This window comes from Crinia signifera, chromosome 1 (assembly GCF_055691185.1).
Source record: "Crinia signifera chromosome 1, ASM5569118v1, whole genome shotgun sequence".
NCBI lineage: Eukaryota > Metazoa > Chordata > Amphibia > Anura > Myobatrachidae > Crinia > Crinia signifera.
The window spans coordinates 264213497-264234040 of record NC_139217.1 but is presented as its reverse complement, the minus strand read 5'-3'; the positions used below and the strand labels follow the sequence as shown (position 1 = coordinate 264234040).

Sequence of the window (20544 nt, the reverse complement as noted above, 5' to 3'; positions counted from 1 at the left end):
CCAAACACCCATCACTACTTTATTTTCTAACTCAAGGCTGTGCTCATGTGATACTGTAACTATAAGTGACATTAAATTAATTTAATCCTATATGGACATTATGTAAACACCTGCTGAGACTTTCTACTGGGCCACTATTGGGTCAATTTCCTAAAGTTTCTAAAAATGATTAGGTTATGGTATCCATAGCAACCAATCAGATTCTGTCCATCATTTTCTCTATTGCATCCTAGAAAATGATAGACGGAAGCTGATTTGTTGCTATAGGCAACATCACCTCTTTTCATTTTTAGACCCGTCAATTTACCCTTACTAGCGCAATTAAGCGCATCATTTGTAAGATGGGGACCGCCCTACAGCCCACTGGACGGACTACCTGCTGCTGATGCTCGCACAGCGGATGCTTTGAGGGAATTTGCTCAGATTTTGGGATTGGCAGGAAATCCCCATCCTGAGGAATTCGGAGCTCTTTGCCCATATATGGGGATTTTTATTATAAACCAATGGGGCGGCAGGGGGCGGGGCGCGGCCGCAGACACTGACTCAATCAGAGGAAACTGACTCAGACAGACAGAGACGGACAGACCGTCAGACAGACGGAGGAGAGAAGAGACCAGCGCAGGCCCGCAGCAGCAGCAGCCGCCGCCGCCTCCGCCAGCCAACATGAGCAGCCAGTTTAACAAGGGTCCCTCCTACGGTTTGTCTGCAGAAGTTAGGAACAGGGTAAGGCATTGCCAGGGCGGGGCTGTAGTTTGCGGAGTTTAGGTAACTTCTGTACATCTTCACTTTGCTTAAACTTCTGTGTATGTCGGTGTTTCCAAATTGCTCTATTACTGAGTGAAATAAACTTTTTTTTGTCTGTGTGCAAAATCCAGGCTCGCCCTTTTCCAGTCACCACTATTTTACCTGTATCTAAGTAAGGTTTTTTACTATTAGCTCCATTTTCTGCGTCTGCACAGTGATAGGTTTGTGCTGTTTTGTAGTGAGACTTCACTTCAGGTTAGCCCTCATCCACAGAAGTCATCAAAACAAAATTAGGTTCTCAGTCTGTTTAACACTCCCTCTAGTAGCTTTATTGAATACTTAACCCCTCCATTGCTAGGTGCTGCTGCTTTTGGGTATGATGCATAGTGCTGTATGTGAACACTTCTGGATCCTAAATGTGATGATACAATTTAAAATTCCTTATTTTGATTTGCGTCAAAGGGTTTAATTCAGTTGCCCATGGTAAGCTTTCCTAGCTTACTTATATGTTGATTTAATACATGTATGTGTGCTCTCGCTTAACACCAAATTCCATTATAAAACTCCTATTCCTCCTGTCAAATGGTATTTCTAGTTGGTAATAACTGTTAGGTTTTGGGAAATCATTCTGATCTCCAATTAACGATGCATAACCATATAAAAGGCCAGTAGTGATCATAAGCAAAGTATTTGGGTTAAAAAGGTAGATTTTTAATTTTTTTTTTTTTTTTTTTGGAAAAACACCTGGGACAGCAGCTGCAAATACCGGTACCACATAATTGAACCCATTGTTCTGTTGTTGTTTGTTTTTTTTTTTTTGCAGAATATCAACCCAAAATTACAGTTTTTGCCCATATTATGCTCATTATAAACGTAGGCTGGGGTATAGATTACTCATGCAGCTCTCTGTGACAGATCACTGTGACAGATCTCTGTGCAGCACGGCAGATGCTATTGTATTTTGCAGATATACCCAGTACTATTTTTCTGGAAAAATAGGTTCAGGAACTCCAGGTTTGCAGGTGGATCAATTAAATAATAATAAAAAAAAACATATATAATAGAGAGAGTGAGAGATAGATAGATGTATATATTGTATTTAGAAACAAAGGCACTGCAGGTGACTTTAAAATAAAACTTATCTCATAAAAAGTACATTTTCAGTTCCTGATGATGTCATATTTAATTAGAGGTTCCTGCTGAAAAATAGCACTGGATATACCATTTACATCTGCCTTTGTATTTGGGCTACCAACCAACCCATCTCCAGGCAGCAGGAACCAACGACAAAGATGTCCCTACCAATTCCTGTGGATTGGTATGTGTGTATTCACACATTGTTTGTGCAGAACACTTACCAAATCTTTAGATTTTCTCTGAGGGGAGGAGTTGCATATGTTGCCCCTTGAGCCGATATTTCCCTGGAGGCAGAGACACATACAATATATTGTATGCGGTTATTCTGGATACAATATAGCATATACTATCCGATTCCCGGCCTCCGGGAGAGGGGCCAAGTTGGAGGTTGGACATGCAGCAGGTCTGACTGATCTGATGCGCATGGCACCGTGCATCGGATTGGATGTCCGACGCCTCCAATGTCTCGGCCCAATACATCAGAATCTGGTAAAAATAGTCCAAATCTGACAAGTGTATGGGGGCCTTAAGGGAGGCTGTGGATTCGATTGTTTTATCGCATACGCAGCTTCTGTGAAAAGTGATGGGAGCTGTACAATGAATTGTGCTGCTAGCTCACAAGTTGCAATCAAATCCCTACAGAGCAGGGCTTTTTGGTGACATAGCCACAATGTGCAGTATGGATGGTGTAATGGTTAGCATTACTGCTGTACTTGCGTGGGTTTCCTCCAGGTACTCCGGTTTCCTTCCGCAATCCAAAAATATACTGGTAGGATATTTGGCTCCTAACAAAGTTAACCCTAGAATGTCTGTGTGTGCATGTACATGTGGTATGGAATATAGATTGTAAGCTCCACTGGGGCAGGGACTGATGTGAATGTTTAAATATTCTCTGTAAAGCGCTGCAGAATCTGTGCGCTATATAAGAAACTGCTAATGAATAAATAAATGTGCCTGGCTCTTGGAAGCTTTAGTGGTCTCTTTGGATGGTCAAAGCTGCTTCACAGAGCTACTATCCTGCATTTTCAACGATTGAAATCCCCCTAAGTGCCTTATTTATCATCGAGGCAGTGTCTCAGTGGTTCTAAACAAAGTCCTGATATTTTTCCTAGAAAATGGCAATTTCGCCCTACTTTTCACCTGCTTGAGGGCTGCAAAAAAAAAAGGGTTAACTCACTCAGCCGCATTAACACACATAAATGGTTTAACTATGCTAATAGACTTAAAGTCTGTTATGATTTATTTGCCTACAACAGCGGTTCCCACGCTCTGTCCTCAAGCCACCCCAATGGTCCATGTTTTAAGTATATCGGTGCTTGGCCACAGGTGACTTACTTAGTATCTCAGCCAACTTGATTTAACCATCTATCTAGAGCCATGGATGCAATGGGTACCTTGGGAACCTCTAGTCTACATACAAAAGCAGATATGTCTATTCACACAAGTTATCAGGAGCATATACTTATGTTCATCAAGGTTCCTGTGGCAATATGTAACACAGCAAACCAGGATCACAAGTTTGTATTCTAATTATACTTCTGGAAAAGGAAAGGCTGTCTTGTGCCCACACAGTTGTAGGCAACAAAGGTATAGAAAGATAGAATGTGACGGCAGATAAGAACCATTTGGCCCATCTAGTCTGCCCCTTTTTTTATCCTTCAGGTAATCTCGGCCCTTTTTGATCCTTATTTCTTTGGTATCCGAACTGTAGGTGGACATAGTCAATAGCTGACATAATAGTTGACACAGCATATTGTGGACATGAATTTTTTTTGTAAATTTTTCATGCTTTACCATCCATGTGGACTACGATTGCTCAAAGCATTGCAAACGAAGCAAGCCATGTGGGAGGATATGGAACATTAAGTGGGCAAATTTGATTCACCTATTCAATACCAGTGCTGATTTTTCTCCAGGGCGAAAAATCCAGCATTGGTGAAAACTGCATGTATCAGCAAAATTGCGGCAAATTCACGTTTTGGTGAATTTGTGGCCGTTTTTGCCCATGCAGATTCACCGACCAAAAAAGTGAAATGGCTGTGAATCACTGGGTGAAAAACTCGGCCAAGATTGAATACGCCCCCATGGTTTTTGACTGCAAATTTTCAAAATGCAGCGAGCTGTGTCTGCATGTGATATTCTATAGTTTCTGAGACGAGAAACTATTAAAGTTATTTCCTTTTCTTACAGGCTCTGGGGGGGATGTTCTAACATCCGCACGCCAGCTTCGCCCCCTATCACCGCCCATCGCATTAATAATTATCGCATATGCACTAACATATGTGATAATTATGGCAAAGGACAGCTCTTGCTTTAAGAGCTGTCCGTTGCGGTGAGTCAGCTGGTCCCATGGGGACCCAGCGGCTCTCCCCTCCCTTAACCGGCGGGGCTGCTGCTGCTGCGCCAGGCTCTCCTCCTCCCTGCACCCGGAAGAGGATGTCAAGTGCAGGGAGGAGGAGGTCACAGCTCTGTGCTGCCCGGACACAGTTGAGGGGGGTCGGTGCGGGGCGGCGGTGGGTTTGTGTCAGAAGCCCATAGGCTTCTATGGGGCATTGCCAGATTCTTCTGGTGATGCTCCCCACCATGGTAACCCGGTGGGGGTTGCTTAGAGCATCCAAAAATGCGGTAAAAACCCCGTTAACGGGGGTTATACCACATTTTTAGTTTAGAGAATCTCCCCCTTTTTGTCTGGACATTTTGAATGATTGTTACCCAACCTTGGTACTGACATGTTAAAGCCGTGTACACACAGTGATATTTGGCAAAGCGATTTTGACTAGGTAGTCAAAATCACCTAGCCAGAATCGCACAGTGTACACTGATGGCTATAGCGATGTGCATCGTCACTAGTGCCCGGCAGAATAGACAGTGCAGGCATGGAAATTTTGACTAAGCTGTGTATTTGCCCTATAGCCAAATGGTCCTTGACCGTGTGTACACCCCTCAAGGCCATAAATGCCCGTGCAAGTTATTTTCAAATACACTTTAATTTCATCAGTGAATGTTTCTAGAGGTTTAGCCCACAATACACTGTTACATTTTTGGGGAATAAAGGAATGAGAGACAGATACATTTACATTGAATTATCAGCACCATTTCCCAGCACTTTACCAAGTATAGTATCTCTTACTAACTGCTTTGGGGATCATCTACATTTGTATATAAATAATTTTAAAAGATTCCTCTCAGATGTAGTAGTGCACACCCACGTTTCTAGGTGCCAGGTTCACAATCTCTCCATATATGGAACTAGACATGCCTTTGGGAGGAGCATGCCACACCTCCTCAATGGGGCACTTTGCAAAATTCTATTACCAACTATAATCTCCCTGAAACTAGGTTTCAAAAGTAGGTAAGTATGCTATTGGGTCATCGGAGAACACTGGCCCTGACAGATCGCTCAGCACACATTGCTGTGTACTGAGCGATCTAGCATCGCTCAGCAAATTCCCCAGTGTGTAGGCCCCTTAACATATGTTTTAACAGAAGTTTGGTTAACAATTTACTAAAATGATTGATTTATTTTTAAATAGGTTAATACACCTCTGATCTTAACATATTTAGCAATAAACACTCATAGATAACAAAATATGCTATGCCTTTTAATTTCGTCAGTGAAATTTAGATGAATAATGTAAATATTTTATAAGTTGACCACATGTGAGTCATCTTCCTATACACCCTCCTTATCTGAACTTATGTAGCAATTTGTTTTTACTGGTGTTATGCACTGTTTTCATGTTCTGCACTTTGGGTTTTATTTTGACTCCTATAAGCACTTTCTCTTTATACCATTTGGCAAGTCTGTACTGATAAACCCAAGTGACTGGTTTTATAATTGGTCTTGTGATGAGTGAGGAGACACTGCACTGTTACACACCCTGTGGAAGTCTGACACCTTGCCCTGCAGGGAAAGTTAAGATCTATTGCTCATCCCAATCTGAAAGATATGGTTGCAATTTCCTCCTCTGGGCGGGGGGGATTTGTGTTCTGTATTGTGCGGTTGGATTTCGTCATAGGCTCATGCTTAAGCTGAATTCCACCCTGAATAATACATTTATCGCATTTAAAGTTGTTTTTTTCATTGTAGAGAAATGCCCACTGAAGATTCATTTACGATATGTACAAAATGGGCTCTCAAAGCAAATGCATCTTGGATGTTGACTTGGAGTACTATTTATATGTAATGTATTTTTTATTTTCCTTGTTTTCTAGTTGGCTCAAAAATATGATCCCCAAAAAGAAGCCGAGCTTCAAGTCTGGATTGAGGATGTAACCGGAATGACCATTGGCTCAGATTTCCAGAAAGGGTTAAAAGATGGTGTCATCTTGTGTGAGTAAGTATCCTAGTTGGGACAGGAAGCACTCAATAGTAATGGAAAATATTCATTTATGCATAGATTACTTTCTGACTAGCTTTTCCATGGTAACTAAAATTAATGGCTAGGACAGTACCCTTGTTGTATTCAGACATTCAGAAGCACTGTACAAAGCATAGTTATCATTAATAACCCACACCTCCTGGTTAGGGGGCCAGATGTATCAAGCTTCAAAAAGTGATAAAATGGACAGTGATAAACAGCCAGCCAGCCAGTCCATTCCTAACTGCCATGTTACAGGCTGGGTTTGAAAAATGATAGGTAGGAACTGATTGTTTTTCACTCTCCACTTTATCAGTTTATTACTTTTTGAAGCCTGATACATCTGGCCCAAAGATCCTAATTCAGAGTTGATCGCAAAGCACATTTTTTGAGGTGTGTTGAAACAGTGTAAAAAAAAATAAAGCAGCCAGTATTTACCGTGCACAGAAACAAATTATCACCCAAATGTAACTCTCTCTGCACGTCACTACTTCCCCATCTGCAGCGCAGCATTGTTTTGTCCATTTGAGAATGTGCTGTGCAGTCAAGTCTGAATTAGGCCCTAAAGCTGGATGTACACTATAAGATTATCTTTTCAAATTTGGCTTGTTGGAAAGAAAATCTGGTAGTCTGGGAGCAAATTACAATCATCCATTTGCTCCCAAAACCTGGAACATTTACAATAACATTTGCATAATGACCATTTTTGTCTGCTTTCCATGTTTGGGAGCACACGGTATATTGCCATTTTCTCCCAGAAAATGTCCAGATTTTCATTCCAACCAAAATGCAGCCTTTAAAAACCTAGAAATAACACGTAGATCACGTACACTTTGTTTTTTCTTGAGCTAGTGTGTTCATTTCAATGTAAGGGGTACACCACAAGAAACAGGAAGGGGATGAAAGCAAGGTTGCATTTACTGAAGCAGGAACCGTTTGTTCACATTTCCCTGTAGCATGCCTGATCGTTTTTGCAGATGCTTAAGTGTTCTATATTCTATATCCTTACTTAGTGATGTCTGGTTTTGATGGTTGTTTTTCCATACTATAACAAATACTATTTCTCACCCCACAGACTCATGAACAAGCTAAAGCCAAACTCAATAACAAAAATTAATGTCTCCAAGCAAAACTGGCATCAGGTGAGAACATTTTAATTTTGGATAATCAGCGGATGGAATGGCTCCTGGTTGAGTGTAGGCAAGGTGTAAGATGGGGAGGCGGAGGAGATGTGTAGGAGCACGTCATTCATGAAACCTAAACCATCTTGTTTCTATTTTACGGATCTGTGGTAATCTATTATAGATTTTTTAAATGTCTCTGAACTGATTAAATTAAATGTTTATCTTCAATTAAAATGACTATTATTGGAACTAGTATTTTGGACCCACAAATCATCTTTTTGCTGTTGCCCTGTCTCTCTTCTGTACCCTTCCTTTCTTCCTCATCCAATTTCATCTCCCTGTCCATCTTAATTCCAAATACCCCCCCCCCCCCCCCCCCCCCCAACCTTCACAGACTCATCTCAGGCTCCCTCGCCCCTACTCATCATAAAGAGGGAGGGGGATTGCTGCCAAAAGTAGAATTTGAAAGCATAGGATTTATTTAATGGTATAAAGTCAATAGATGCTAATGCCAGGTGCTTATTGTATAATGATATGTATACCATAAAATTCTTTATTACCATTTGCAACTTTCTTACCCCCTCCCTACTGTTTCCGCTGAACGGACAAGCGCTGTGAATACTGCTGAAGCAGTGTACTGTCTAGCGAGCCTGTAAAATACAGGCACACTACCCGATTATATAATAGATACTGAGTTAGATTAATATGAATAGATCTAATTAAAACTACATAATTGCACAATAACTTATTTCTCTTAAATCTCCAGCTTGAAAACCTCTCAAACTTCATTAAAGCTATGAATCTCTATGGGATGAAATCTGTGGATCTATTTGAAGCTAACGACCTTTTTGAAAATGGGAATATGACCCAAGTTCAGGTGACTCTGCTGGCGCTGGCAGGGATGGTATGTTGGGAGACTTTATTATTTGTGTGTTCCTAGTAGTTTAGTGTGCATGAACATGCATAGCCTGTATGTTTTTGTTGTTGGAAAGAGACTGAGAAGAAGCCGTAGAGTTTTCTGCTGCTCACTGACCATTAGCATAATGGGGCGACATAATAGTGTATTGGAAGCATTCATGTGACTTTGGTGTACCCTTGGCTATTCTACTGTTAGCTGTGTATGTCTAAATTTATATTGCCATTGGTTCATCCCACAAAATGACTTTCTTGTTTTTAAGAGACAGGTACATTTACATTTTTTGTTGCCTTTTACTTTTTGATGGTTTATTTTAAGGGGGTTATTTAATTTGCCTCTATAAAACATCAAGAGGGGAAAAACGTCTTTCTTGCTATTTATCCAAATGTTTTTTTATGGGGCTATCCTAATGCATTGTCTGATGGGGGGATACAAAAAAAACTATTTCTCTAGAAAATCACACTGGTTCAGTGAAACCTGTGGTTTTTGCCCTGTTTTCGCTGACAACAGGGCTGTTTTGGGGGATTTTGCTTCCCCTGCCTTATTTCCATTCTATTAATCCTGATATTGAGATATTATGTGATAGTTTAATCAAATTCATTGCTTGATCTGCAAATTAAAATGATGTCCATAATGAAGAGCACTGATAGTTTATTTATTAGATAAATAGAACTTGACCTTTTAAGTTGTAGGCTCTATGTCCTTATTTTTATGAAAAGTTAGTGTTTTGGACAACCTAACAGTGGTAGAATAAAATGTATGTATTTATTTTTATTCTATGGTCCTTATGTAATTTTTATTTGATCTTTAGGCAAAAACTAAAGGTTTACAAAGTGATGTGGATATTGGGGTAAAATATTCAGAGAAGCAAGAAAGAAACTTTGATGAAAACACAAAGAAAGCAGGACAGTGTGTCATTGGTCTACAGGTAAGGGTATCTCTGGTTTTAAGGTCTGCACTTGGAAGTATCTACACACATACGGTGCTGTTTTATAAGCAATATGACTAGATTGCATAGAAATTAAGCACAGATTGCTCCATGTGTATGCCCCCAAGCAACGTCGCCATGTAGTCAAGATCAAGTTCAATCGCCAGTGTTCTTAATCCAGAGAACACTGGTTAGCACAGATCGCCCATACACCCTTTGCTACATGTGTATGGGCAATCTAGCAAACCCTGTGTGCTGAGCAATCTGACTAGACTAGATTGCTCAGCACATTGGGGCGTGTGTATGATAAGCCTTAAGGTTGAGTACTCACCTAACCTAACACATCAGTGAATGCACCAAGTGGGCTAATGATCAGGAAGTCAATGCACTTATCGACTGCTCGACATGTTGGTACACAGCCAGATGCACTGATAGATCTGAAGATCAGAATCCGCTTTATTGGCCATGTATACTAGGAATTGGATTTGGATTGCTGGATTGCTGTGCAACAGCCATTTAGGTAACAGTTACAGTACAGAAATACATAACACATACAGGTAAATGCTAGATGTGCCCTGGGGATTATAGACACCGGGAACATATATTCGCTGAGCTGCAAAGCGCCTAGGCAGACGTCAGCGGCGCCACTGGTCATTGCAACAGCCAGGTAGGTAACTGTTAAGCAGAGACAATACAGTTGTGCAATGTACTAGACAGGGGAGAGACAGGGATACCAGCCATCTGCCGTGCTGCACAACCAACACAATGGGGAAAATTTACTAAGATGTGTATTCTACTTCACATGTGATGTTGCTATGGGCAACCAATCAGAATCTACTTCTTATTTATTTAGCACCCTCTAGAAGATAGTAGACAGGATCTGATTGGTTGCCCATAGCAACATCACATGTGAAGTAGAATACACATCCTAGTAAATTTCCCCCACTATGTCTGTGAACCTGTGAAGTCTTATGATATCAAAGTAGAAGAGAAAAAAGTACTCTCTTTTGTTTGGGGGCACTCCTTTAAATTGTCAAAAAGATGTTTAACAAAAATTAATCATAAAATTTAGCTTTTAATAATCATTTAAAATAGAGATTTACAGACCTACAGACATACAACACCAAACATATATATCATAGGTAGAGTACAGGTAATTTATGAAATAGTTTTTGTACTTTTCCTATGGATTAGGTAGACTCCTGAATTTACCAGATTGGGGGAACAATAGTTTGAGCAATACAAACAGCTGTGCTTAGTGTCAGCTTATCATTCTATTAGGTTCCTGTTCCTATCTGGATGGTATTGGAAGCTAGCGAAAATATCTATTGACAGTATTAGGACCAAAGAGGAGTCGTCCTGCTCTGGTACAGTCCAGACATTGGTAATATACTTATGGCAATTATAGTTGTATATTATTGTTGCTGTAAATTTAAAGCAAGGAGATATTTACTGGTGCTGGGTATATGGTTGCGACAGTAACCGCTATAAACAAAGATGCAGGGTATAGGTGCTTAAATATAAATATACATAAGTTACCCTCACAGTGGTAAAGATCAATAAGGCTGCTGCTGATCTTCGCAACCTTGCTGGTTCCCTGAAGGTCAGTGAGCGGTCATTGATATTCTTTCTGTATGTAAAAAGTGTCAGAGCAAAAATGGGGGCATCTGCTGTCTCTTTTAGGAAGATCAGAAACCCTGTTGCAATCTTGGTCAGTGCAGGGTTAAATGATTTCTGTTCCTGTCTGAGATGAGAGTGCCCCTAATGGTAGATAGATGTGTATAGAGGGAGGTATAGGAGGCGTCTTACTCTCGGGGGTAGGTGTGCTGCTGTCTGCTATGTGCTTATATGCTGGAGCATTGATAGCAGATGAGCGACACCTGCCTCCTGTCTGCGCGAGTAGAGAGTTAGACCCCACAAAGTGGGGAGCAGAGAAAGAGAGCGCGCAGAGCTGCTGTGTATACGATGTGGCAATGTGACACAAGCAGTGCGCCAGTAAAAAAGTAGCGGTTACCGCCGCTTACCAGTCAGCTGTGCCCAGTCTCCTATGGTCTGGATCTGCTAGTCGCCGTTACATGCGGCAGAGTATAGAGATGAGCCGCTAGTGCGGCTTAGGTCAGACGGCCGTTTCGCTGGGGGTTGGGCTTCCTCAGTGCCTGTGACCCTGTCGACCTAAGCCCATATCAAACATTTCAGGTGTCAGCCTAAGCCCCTTCAGTGTTCGACCCAATGCATGTTGACCTTAGGTGTGTTGACGCAACGACCGTATATCAAAATAGAAATACAGTTTTAAAACATATGATTTGTAGCAACTGTGTTGGTCGTTCATGCTGTCTTGAAGATGGGCCTCCTGTTATGTGGGGGTTCGGGGGGATGTAGTCCCATCTGCTCCATGGTTACCTGGCACTGCCTACTGTAACTAAGGTACTTAACAAATATCTATTTTATATTGCTTGCATAACGTCCAATTAATGTTTGAAGGATAAACCCCCATACTAAAAGTGGGACACTTCCCTGGTGATGCATTTCTGTACGCTGTGTTTACTTGCATATTGATGTTTCACAGTTATAAAAGCTGTTGCAGGGTAGAGGTAATGTGAAATCTGGGGCCTAATTCTGAATGTGTGTGGTAGACTTTTAAGAAAAATGGACAACAACTGCGGTTGGTGTGTGTGTGTGTGTGGGGGGGGTTATACAAAAGGTGCAGCGGGTTGCTCCAGAATGGTACTAAAAATGTGTAATTGGCCTCTATAAATAAATACCTATCCTTCTTATGCAGATGGGTACAAATAAGTGTGCCAGCCAGTCTGGTATGACCGCATATGGAACCAGAAGACATCTGTATGACCCAAAACACAATATCCTACCTCCCATGGACCATTCCACCATCAGCCTGCAGATGGGCACCAACAAAGGAGCTAGCCAGGTAAAGAGGATTACTAAATATTCTATACTACATTGCAGCCATAATAGCCTGATGTGCTGTAGAAGACCTGACACTAGAACCGCGGTGCTGAGGGTTATCATGTTAGCAGTGGCACTTGCAGAGTACTTTATTATCAGGGCTGATTTATTGTAGTCTCTACATTGCGTTATACAGTATATGCAGCGGCGCAGGCAATTTGATTAGGTGAATGCCAATTACAGTATCTAGATGGCTAATAGACTATATCTAGGTCGACTCGAGCAAAATTCGACATAACTATGGTCGACACATGAAAATGTCAACATGTTTTTTTTTTTCCCCATGCTGTCACCACTACTTTTTTGAGTAATGTGTTTTTTTTTTAAATGCGGCACCGGAAAGAAAAAAAAAAGTGCGTTTTTACAGGTTCCTTCAGAACCCCATCCTATTGTATATGGTCTCCTTTTCCAAGAGTCTACTCTCCTTTTTATAGTCTTTCATTCTAAACCATGAGATTGTGGGGTAAACTTACTAAGATGGGAGTCCTATTGAAGATTGAGGGGGAGATTCTCTAAAAATCTCCGCCCCCCCCTTCGCAATTATAATTATCGCATATGTTCTAACATATGCGATAATTATAGCAAAGGACAGCTCTTGCGTTAAGAGCTGTCCTTTGCGGTGAGAGTCGCCGGGTCCCAGCAGGTCCCGACGGCTCCCCCCTCCCTCACACACCCAGCGCTGCTGCTGCTGCTGCGCCGGGCTCTCCTCCTCCCTGCACCCGGAAGAGGATCAGTGCAGGGAGGAGGTCACAGGTCCGGGCAGAACAGCTCTGTGCTGCCCGGACACAGGTGAGGGGGGAGGGGGTCCGTGCGGGGCGTTGGTGGGTTCGTGTTAGAAGCCCATTGGCTTCTATGGTAACCCGGCGGGGATGCTTAGAGCATCCTGAAATGCGGTAAAAACCCCGATTACGGGGTTTTTACCGCATTTTCACCTTAGAGAATCTCCCCCTGAATGTTGCCCACAGCAACCATTTCTATTCTAGTTAATCATCTAAAGTTTTAGCATCTTCTAGAACAGTGGTTTCTAACCCTGGTTTTCAAGTTCCCCCTGTGCATGTTTTCGAGGTTACCTGGCAGGTGCACTGGTTACTCAGACACATTTTAATAGATCTACAAGTGGTGCTGATTATTTCACTTGTGATTCGGATTGACATGCTCGCATGTTTTTGAAATGTGCATGCACTGGGTTAGTGCGGGCATGACGAACAGACTGTGCGCACGCACCCAAGACTGCTGGCGTGGGGTGGCGGGCCAAGGGATCAGCCCATGGGAACGCCCAGCATTTTATGGGCATTCCAATGAAAACGCTGGGGGTCCCCATGGTGCAGGGGGGTTGGCAGCTGACCTCACCGGATGTCAGCTGCCCGCCCAGTTCCTGTTGAGGGTGCACTCAAATCTAAATGACCTGAGAGATGCATGTGGAAGCATCATTCGATGGTCGGTGACCATCGATTGATGTGGGTGTTTCCCCCTGGCCCGTGAATGGATGTTTATGTCAAACATCCATTCGCAGGCCATGTGAAGGGGGGGGGGGGGGGGAGAGGAGGAGTTGGGCAGCATTAACGGGACTCGCAAGGCTGTGACCAGAATAAGGGCCTCTGTGTAGAGACCTGGAAAACAGGCACTGTTGTGGGTACTTGAGAACCAGGGTTAGGAATGTTCTAGAAGATAATAAAATCTGGTGGTTGCTATGGGCAACATTCCATCTTCGTAAATGTACTCCTGTGCTTCTACACTTCCTAGCAATGAGCAGCATGCGTGGTGGCTGATTCAGTTGGCGCTACGATATTTGCAGTGTGACCTCATATGTTGTTGATCTGTGGAAATCATAAAATAAGTTAACCAACTGAAATCGTAGCCCTTCAGGTTATTCCGTTTTATCTCTCAGGTTAACTCTTGTAATGTGAGAGTTGTGTGAAGAACTCTTTTTAATAGCATATTGAGTAGTATAATGCTCTCGCCCACCACAATGGGTTTTCAATACAGCTACAGGTTATTTTATGTTTAGTGTGTGGTTGGCTGGAACAGTTTTTTTTTTTCGTCAACTATAATTATGTATTTGTGCTTGCTAAAAGTCTGCAGTAATATATGAAGTTGTTTTTTTTTTTTTAGGTTTATGTTCTAAGTAAACTTGCAGCAAAAATTGTAAATAATGCTATGTAACAATGTGCTCTATATTTTTGCAGGTGGGGATGACCGCTCCTGGAACACGCCGCCACATTTACGATACAAAGACGGGCACAGAGAAGTGTGACGGTTCTTCAATGTCACTGCAGATGGGATACAACCAAGGAGCCAATCAAAGTGGCCAGAACTTTGGCTTGGGGCGGCAGATCTATGATCCCAAATATTGTCCAAAGGGCAACCCTAACAATCTGCCCCACCAGAATGAGGAACAGGATCAGCAACAGTACAGCTATGATCATGAGCAGGACTTCTAAATCACTGGTGTTGTCTGGGCTTCAGCACAATACATCATGCACCATTTATCTGACCAAACTGCCTTTAGTGGCCTTTTAATGCCTCCCTCTCCAAAAAGTGGACTTTACATTTTTCTGTTTTATTTTACCAAAAACTTTTTTTTTCTTGTGTTGTTTGTTTTTTGTTTTGTTTTTTAAAGTAAAAAAGATTTTAAGTCTGAATGTTGTGATGATATGTAATTCAGCCGTATATACAGAGGTATGCTTTATGACTCTACTATTGCTTTAGAACACTCAGGGGAGACCGTATTAGCCATACCTCCTGCATGAGTTCTCGCAAAATAGTGAATTCTCTAACCTCAGCAATGTTTTGTTTTGTTGGAGAGCAGACAAAACAGCATTTTTATTGTGCCTCATGTGCAGCTATGCAATGTTTTTTTCTGTGTTTTTGGGGTGCTGAAACTGGTGAAGCTAGATTCTCCTGTCCCCTTTGTCACACACTCCCAGCAGTCTTCTAGGGAGACAAATAGTAACAAACAAAATGGAGAGGTGCAAGATGGTTACTCCATTGTGTTTTTTTTTTTGTTTAAACAATCAAGTCGTTCTCATTTTGAATCTTGCTAGTGACCAAATAACATACCTCTTTTTTTTATTATTGAAAAGGTCAGGACCTTGCCTGTTTAAAGGAGGCTGTTTATGCATGGTCTTCTATATGCACAATATACAGTAGAATTAAATTGGAGTATTTGTTACATTTACTTAAATATTTCTCCCTCCTCCTGCAGGCAGAGCTCATCCTAACAGTAATGGCCCTGTCTCTGCAAGGAGACAACGTAGAACTGCTCTGTTTTGATGTAATGATACTGTAATGGTACCTTTTTTTAGATGTTAAGTATAGCCTGCACTATATGAAATGTCTAGTGTATCCATGGCAAACTGATTATATATCAACTGAAAGATGGCACCAAATGTAATGTGACTTCGTTTTTTGTTTTTCCTGGAATAATATGACAATCACACATATATTACTTCATATGACACCTAAGTGTGTTTCTTTTAATCTCAATAGTTTGTTTTTCTGTAGACCGTGTTCTTTATGTAGGCTGTGTATTCATGCATTTGATGCATGTAGAGCTCCTTATGGGACAGGAGAAATGGGACTGCTCATTAGCCAGAACTTAATGCCACAGTGGAAGCACATTATTATATACCTTACCTACATTCCTTGACCGGAGACAGTACTGTATGTGAATGTCTTTTGATTGTTTGTTTTTTTATTTTTCTAATCTAATAAAGGATGCGACTAGACATACGGTTTTCGGGGTGTTTTGTTATTAAAGCTAAAATACAGCTTACTTACCTTTTTGGATTCTTAATTGATCATTTAGCATAATTTCATTGTTAATAGCTTGGATTAACTTATACCATGTTCTCATTGCCGCCCCTGCAAAATCCCGGGTATTTCTTGCCGGGTTTTTGGCGGGGCACAGAGAATGGATACTTTTCTACCCCGTTCATACAGCACCTTAAACCCGGGAAATTCCCGTGTATGACGCGTTCACACTGCTTCCCCTGGTCTGCCCTGCCAACAAGTGTGTGAATATAAAAGCAGCTTTGATTGGCTGTTGAAAAAGTAGCTGTGATTGGCTGTTTTAGAAAGCAGCTGTTATTGGCTGGCTGAGGATGATGTCATATAAAGTGGCCTGTTTTTTCCAAGCACACTGCATTGCTGGAATCATGGCTGATGAGATGCTTTTGTTTTGCACCATTTTGCTGTTTCATGCAGCAAATGAGAGCTTGCTGCAGCTGCTTACATTGTGCTACCTTGCACAATGCACTTTGAAGAGGAGGAGAGCGCAATTTCTTGCTGAGAGAGACAGTGCTCGCCTTCATTATGTGCGAAGGAGAAGAGCTTTCATCACCTCCAGCGTTACCTCCATATTGAGGTTCAGCACATCCAGTACCCGGCGAATGTGGACCAGAGACTGCTCTCATGGCGAGGTATTTTGGTCTACAGTGGAGGGTTATGAGGATGACCAGTGGATGGAGCATTTTCGCATGTCACGTGGGACCTTTCAGTATGTGCTGGACCTTCTAACCCCTGCACTTTCCAGACAGACCACAAACTGCAGAATACCCATCTCACCTAGAAAGAGACTAGCGATAGCGCTATGGTGGTATGCTACACCGGGAGAATACCGCACAGTCGCCTGCTTGTTTGGAGTGGGGAGATCCACTGTATGCACTATAGTCCATGAGGTGACGCAGGCTTTGCTGGAAGGACTTTACCGTCGTTTCATCACCTTACCTCAAGGACAAAGGTTGGACGACATCATCGCTGGTTTCCTGCATCGTGGATATCCACAGTGTGCTGGAGCTATAGACGGTACACACATTCCTATTATTGCCCCCACAGAAAACCATGCGGATTACTTTAATCGCAAAGGCTGGCACTCCATAATTCTACAGGCTGTAGTGGACCACAAATATTGGTAAGTACATTTTTTTATGATAATATTAAACTGTACTTTGCGTATTGCTAGGGTAACTAAACAGAAATCTTAACACTTTATATTTTCAGCTTCACTGATGTCTTCATTGGCTGGCCTGGCCGTTCCCATGATGCAAGGGTTCTAGCAAATTCGGACCTATACCTTATTGCTGAGGAGAAGCAGGATGGCTGGTTGTTCCCTAGAGAGGTAAAGATATGTTTTTGCATGTTGCAGTTGGGATATTTTTAGTGTTATGTATGCATGTATGTATAACCAACGTACCACATGTATTGTTGTTTTTCAATGTCTCTCTTTACACCGGTAGAGAAAAGTGGCAATCTGAATAGCATACTTGTACTCCAAGAATTCCATATTGTAACTCTTATTTTACTTTGCAGAAATCGAAGATCATCGATGGGGTGGAGATCCCAGTACATATAATCGGGGATGCAGCATACCCATTACGACGATGGTTAATGAAGGGGTTCACCCAGCGCCATCAACTTACCCCGGAACAAATTGATTTCACCCACACCCTCAGTTCTGCACGAATGGTGGTAGAAAATGCCTTTGGCCGTCTAAAAGGCCGTTGGCGTTGTTTAATGAAGCGCAATGACATTGATACCAGCTTCATGCCTCATGTAGTTGCTGCCTGCTGTGTGTTGCACAACATATGTGAGTTTAAGAAAGAACAGTTTCTACCAGAATGGACCGTACTGGAGCCTGAGGAATCAGATCACTCTGCAGATTCTGAGATGTATGAGGGGACAAACACATGTGCAGAAGACATTCGCAACACCATTACCAATAACATATTTGCTTTAACCCACTAGTGTACTATAGTTTTTAATTTTCAATAAACTTCAAAAACATTTCTGTTTGTTTGTACATATTTTATTCATATGTACAACATATATTTTTTTAGTTAAATAGCATAAAGTGTACCAAAAATGCACATAGAAAAATATAATAAAACTGTAATGACAATACCCAAATGCCTTACATAACTTCTGTACAGGCCGGGTGGGCAGACAAATAAACAAAAAGTCAATAAACACCTCTACAGCACATGGTAGCGGGGGTTTTCCTTTCTTGGAGCCGTTCGATTCTCCGCATGACTATGTGGACCAGCCGCATAATCAAGGCAGTGTGGTGGAACTGTGGGAGGCTGAGTTGCACCCGGTGTACGCTCAGGGAAATGGCAGTGATTTGCTGGAGGCTGAGGTGTCCCAGCAGCATACTCGGGGCACTGCGGAGGAACTGGTGGAGGCTGAGGTGCACCAGCTGTACGCTCTTGGAAATGTCGAGGATTTGCTGGAGGCTGTGGTGTCCCAGACGCATACTCTGAGGAGTGCGGTGGAACTGGGGGAGGCTGAGGTGGACCTGCTGTACGCTCAGGGAAATGGAGGTCATTTGCTTGAGGCTGAGGAGTCCCAGCAGCATACTCAGGGAAAAGGTGTGACATTGGTGGTGGGTGAGGTGTGCTGTATGGCACCATGTTCCCCTGGGTTGGGCCTACAAAATTTGGTTGGCCTGCGCTATACATTGGATAACCATACTGAAAATTATTGTGTGGTGGCTGGGGCAGTGCATGGCCTTGTGCCCTAAATAGACTATTAAGGAACTCCATCTGCGTATCTCGGTTCTCTCGATTGATACGCTCATGCATACCAACAATGGCAGTAATGAACGTGTTCTGTAGGTCACGCTCATTGTCCATAAATCGCTGCAGACGAGCATCTTCATGAACTTGCATCGAATTATCCATTTCCTTCAGGTGTTCAAGCATTACGGTGGTCATTGCTTTTGTGGCTTGTTCCATCTTAGTGGACCTCTTTCTTCTCAGTGGCACATTATAAACTATGGGAAAAACAAACAACACATTACTATACAAGACTATAATAATGTTACTTCTCCTTCTACCCAAAAGACATTGTTGGTGCCCATGCACTTGGAAAACCATCTGTGCTGAAGGCTAGATATCAGTAAAACCTTAACTTCTCATTCAGACGTGTTAGCAATGTTGCTGACAGGCCTGAATCAGATCCCCTCTGCACAGATGCATGTGGATGTTAAATTTCAAAAATACTTAAATAAAAAAGCAGTGTTGGCACATGCATGCTTGAGGCCTTTTCCCTCCTGCACTCTTGCTACATGCTGCGACATATTTCTTTAATAAACAAAAATATAGTACTGTGTAATAATGGTGTGTGTAAAAAGTTATAAACTTACTGTTGGTCCGCAACTTTGGACGTGCACTCTGTGGCAATGCTTCAAAGGCTGGACTTCCTTCAGCAGGTAGTGATGATGCAGGCGTTGATGGTGGTCGCTGCAAAGGTGATGGCGGATGCTGCACAGGTGAAGAGAATGCCGTGGGGCCTACAGCTGAATTGTGGGAGTTAAATGATGAATCCAGAACTTCACATTGGGCTTCACCATGGACTGAGCGGGAATCCATTTCACTGTCTGTGGCCTCAAGGTCAATGGGTGACGCTGCTGCTGCTACTGCGTTTTCTTCACAGACACTTGCTGCACTGCCAGCAAAACTGCTGGAGGAGGACAGTGATATGGGATTAGCCAGTGCAGAGTTCCCAAAGATGACATTACACTGGTCATAAAATGGCCTGTCCATACGGGCACCACCACTCTTCCTCCTGTTTAGGTCATGGACCTTAGCATACTGCTTCCGCAGGGCTTTGAGTTTATTCACTACCTGTTGCTGCGTTTTGACGATGCCACGGGCAGACAGGATTTTGGCGATGTTGTAGTAAACAACGGAGTCCTTCACTGTGCCGGTCACTTGCTTTTTTATCTCCTCCTCTCCTCTCACTGCTAGCAGCTCGAGCACTTCCTCATCCCTCCAGTGCGACATGTCTGCTCTCCTCGACGCAGCATATGGACGTCAGACGCAGCATGAAATGGACGTCACGTCACATGATCACATCCGCCAATGAGCTTCTTTTTTTCCATCATGTTTGAAAAACCCGTGTCTGCGCTGTTCAGACTGAAGTACACCCGTGTTTTACCCAGGAAAAACCCTGCAAAAAACCCGTGTGTAATTCCCGGGGCATAACACCCGGGAATTTCAAAAGGACGCGTTCACACTGAGACACGACACGGGAAATTACCGCTCGCCCTGCCAAATACCCGGGTTTTTTAGGCAATGAGAACGGGGTATTACACTAATCATACATTATTCAAATTCTGCAAGAAGGTTACTTTTTGATATGTGTCTTGGGTGTAGATTTAATGAAGCTTCTAAAAATAAAAACCGATGGTGTTGACCATTAGAACCAATCCCATTCTAGATATAGTTTGTTTTGCTTTCTACAAAAATGGAAAAACACATTATGACTCGGTGCTATTTGTTTTAAAGTGTCTTTAGTGAATCTACCCTTTGATCTTAAGGCCAGAGAAGGGACCTCATTCACCCTCTATCCTTTTGCTTGTGCATTTGA

At 42.4% G+C, this 20544-nt stretch overlaps 2 protein-coding genes across 2 annotated transcripts; one reads left to right on the top strand and one right to left on the bottom strand.

The window, feature by feature from the left end:
• The first annotated feature begins 542 nt into the window (after positions 1-542).
• Positions 543-15902, top strand: CNN2 (calponin 2). The gene is made up of 7 exons (XM_083182314.1): positions 543-723; positions 6097-6218; positions 7318-7384; positions 8133-8270; positions 9094-9210; positions 11990-12136; positions 14361-15902. The coding sequence occupies exons 1-7, from the start codon at positions 664-666 to the stop codon at positions 14613-14615; spliced, it is 906 nt and encodes a 301-aa protein (XP_083038440.1). The 5' UTR covers positions 543-663; the 3' UTR covers positions 14616-15902.
• Positions 15903-16067: 165 nt separating this feature from the next.
• On the bottom strand, positions 16068-20261 carry LOC146074338 (uncharacterized). The gene is made up of 2 exons (XM_083182294.1): positions 19319-20261; positions 16068-18946 (listed from the first exon to the last, which is right to left on the bottom strand). The coding sequence occupies exons 1-2, from the start codon at positions 19956-19958 to the stop codon at positions 18147-18149; spliced, it is 1440 nt and encodes a 479-aa protein (XP_083038420.1). The 5' UTR covers positions 19959-20261; the 3' UTR covers positions 16068-18146.
• Positions 20262-20544: the final 283 nt, after the last annotated feature.

Bases quoted from the DNA above. Each gene is read 5' to 3' on its own strand.
- CNN2 (XM_083182314.1), top strand. From the start codon at position 664: ATGAGCAGCCAGTTTAACAAGGGTCCCTCCTACGGTTTGTCTGCAGAA. The intron at 6,219-7,317 runs GTAAGTATCCTA...CTCACCCCACAG, and splicing joins GATGGTGTCATCTTGTGTGA to ACTCATGAACAAGCTAAAGC. The intron at 8,271-9,093 runs GTATGTTGGGAG...TTTGATCTTTAG, and splicing joins TGCTGGCGCTGGCAGGGATG to GCAAAAACTAAAGGTTTACA.
- LOC146074338 (XM_083182294.1), bottom strand. From the start codon at position 19,958: ATGTCGCACTGGAGGGATGAGGAAGTGCTCGAGCTGCTAGCAGTGAGA. The intron at 18,947-19,318 runs GTAAGTTTATAA...TTTTTCCCATAG, and splicing joins TCCAAAGTTGCGGACCAACA to TTTATAATGTGCCACTGAGA.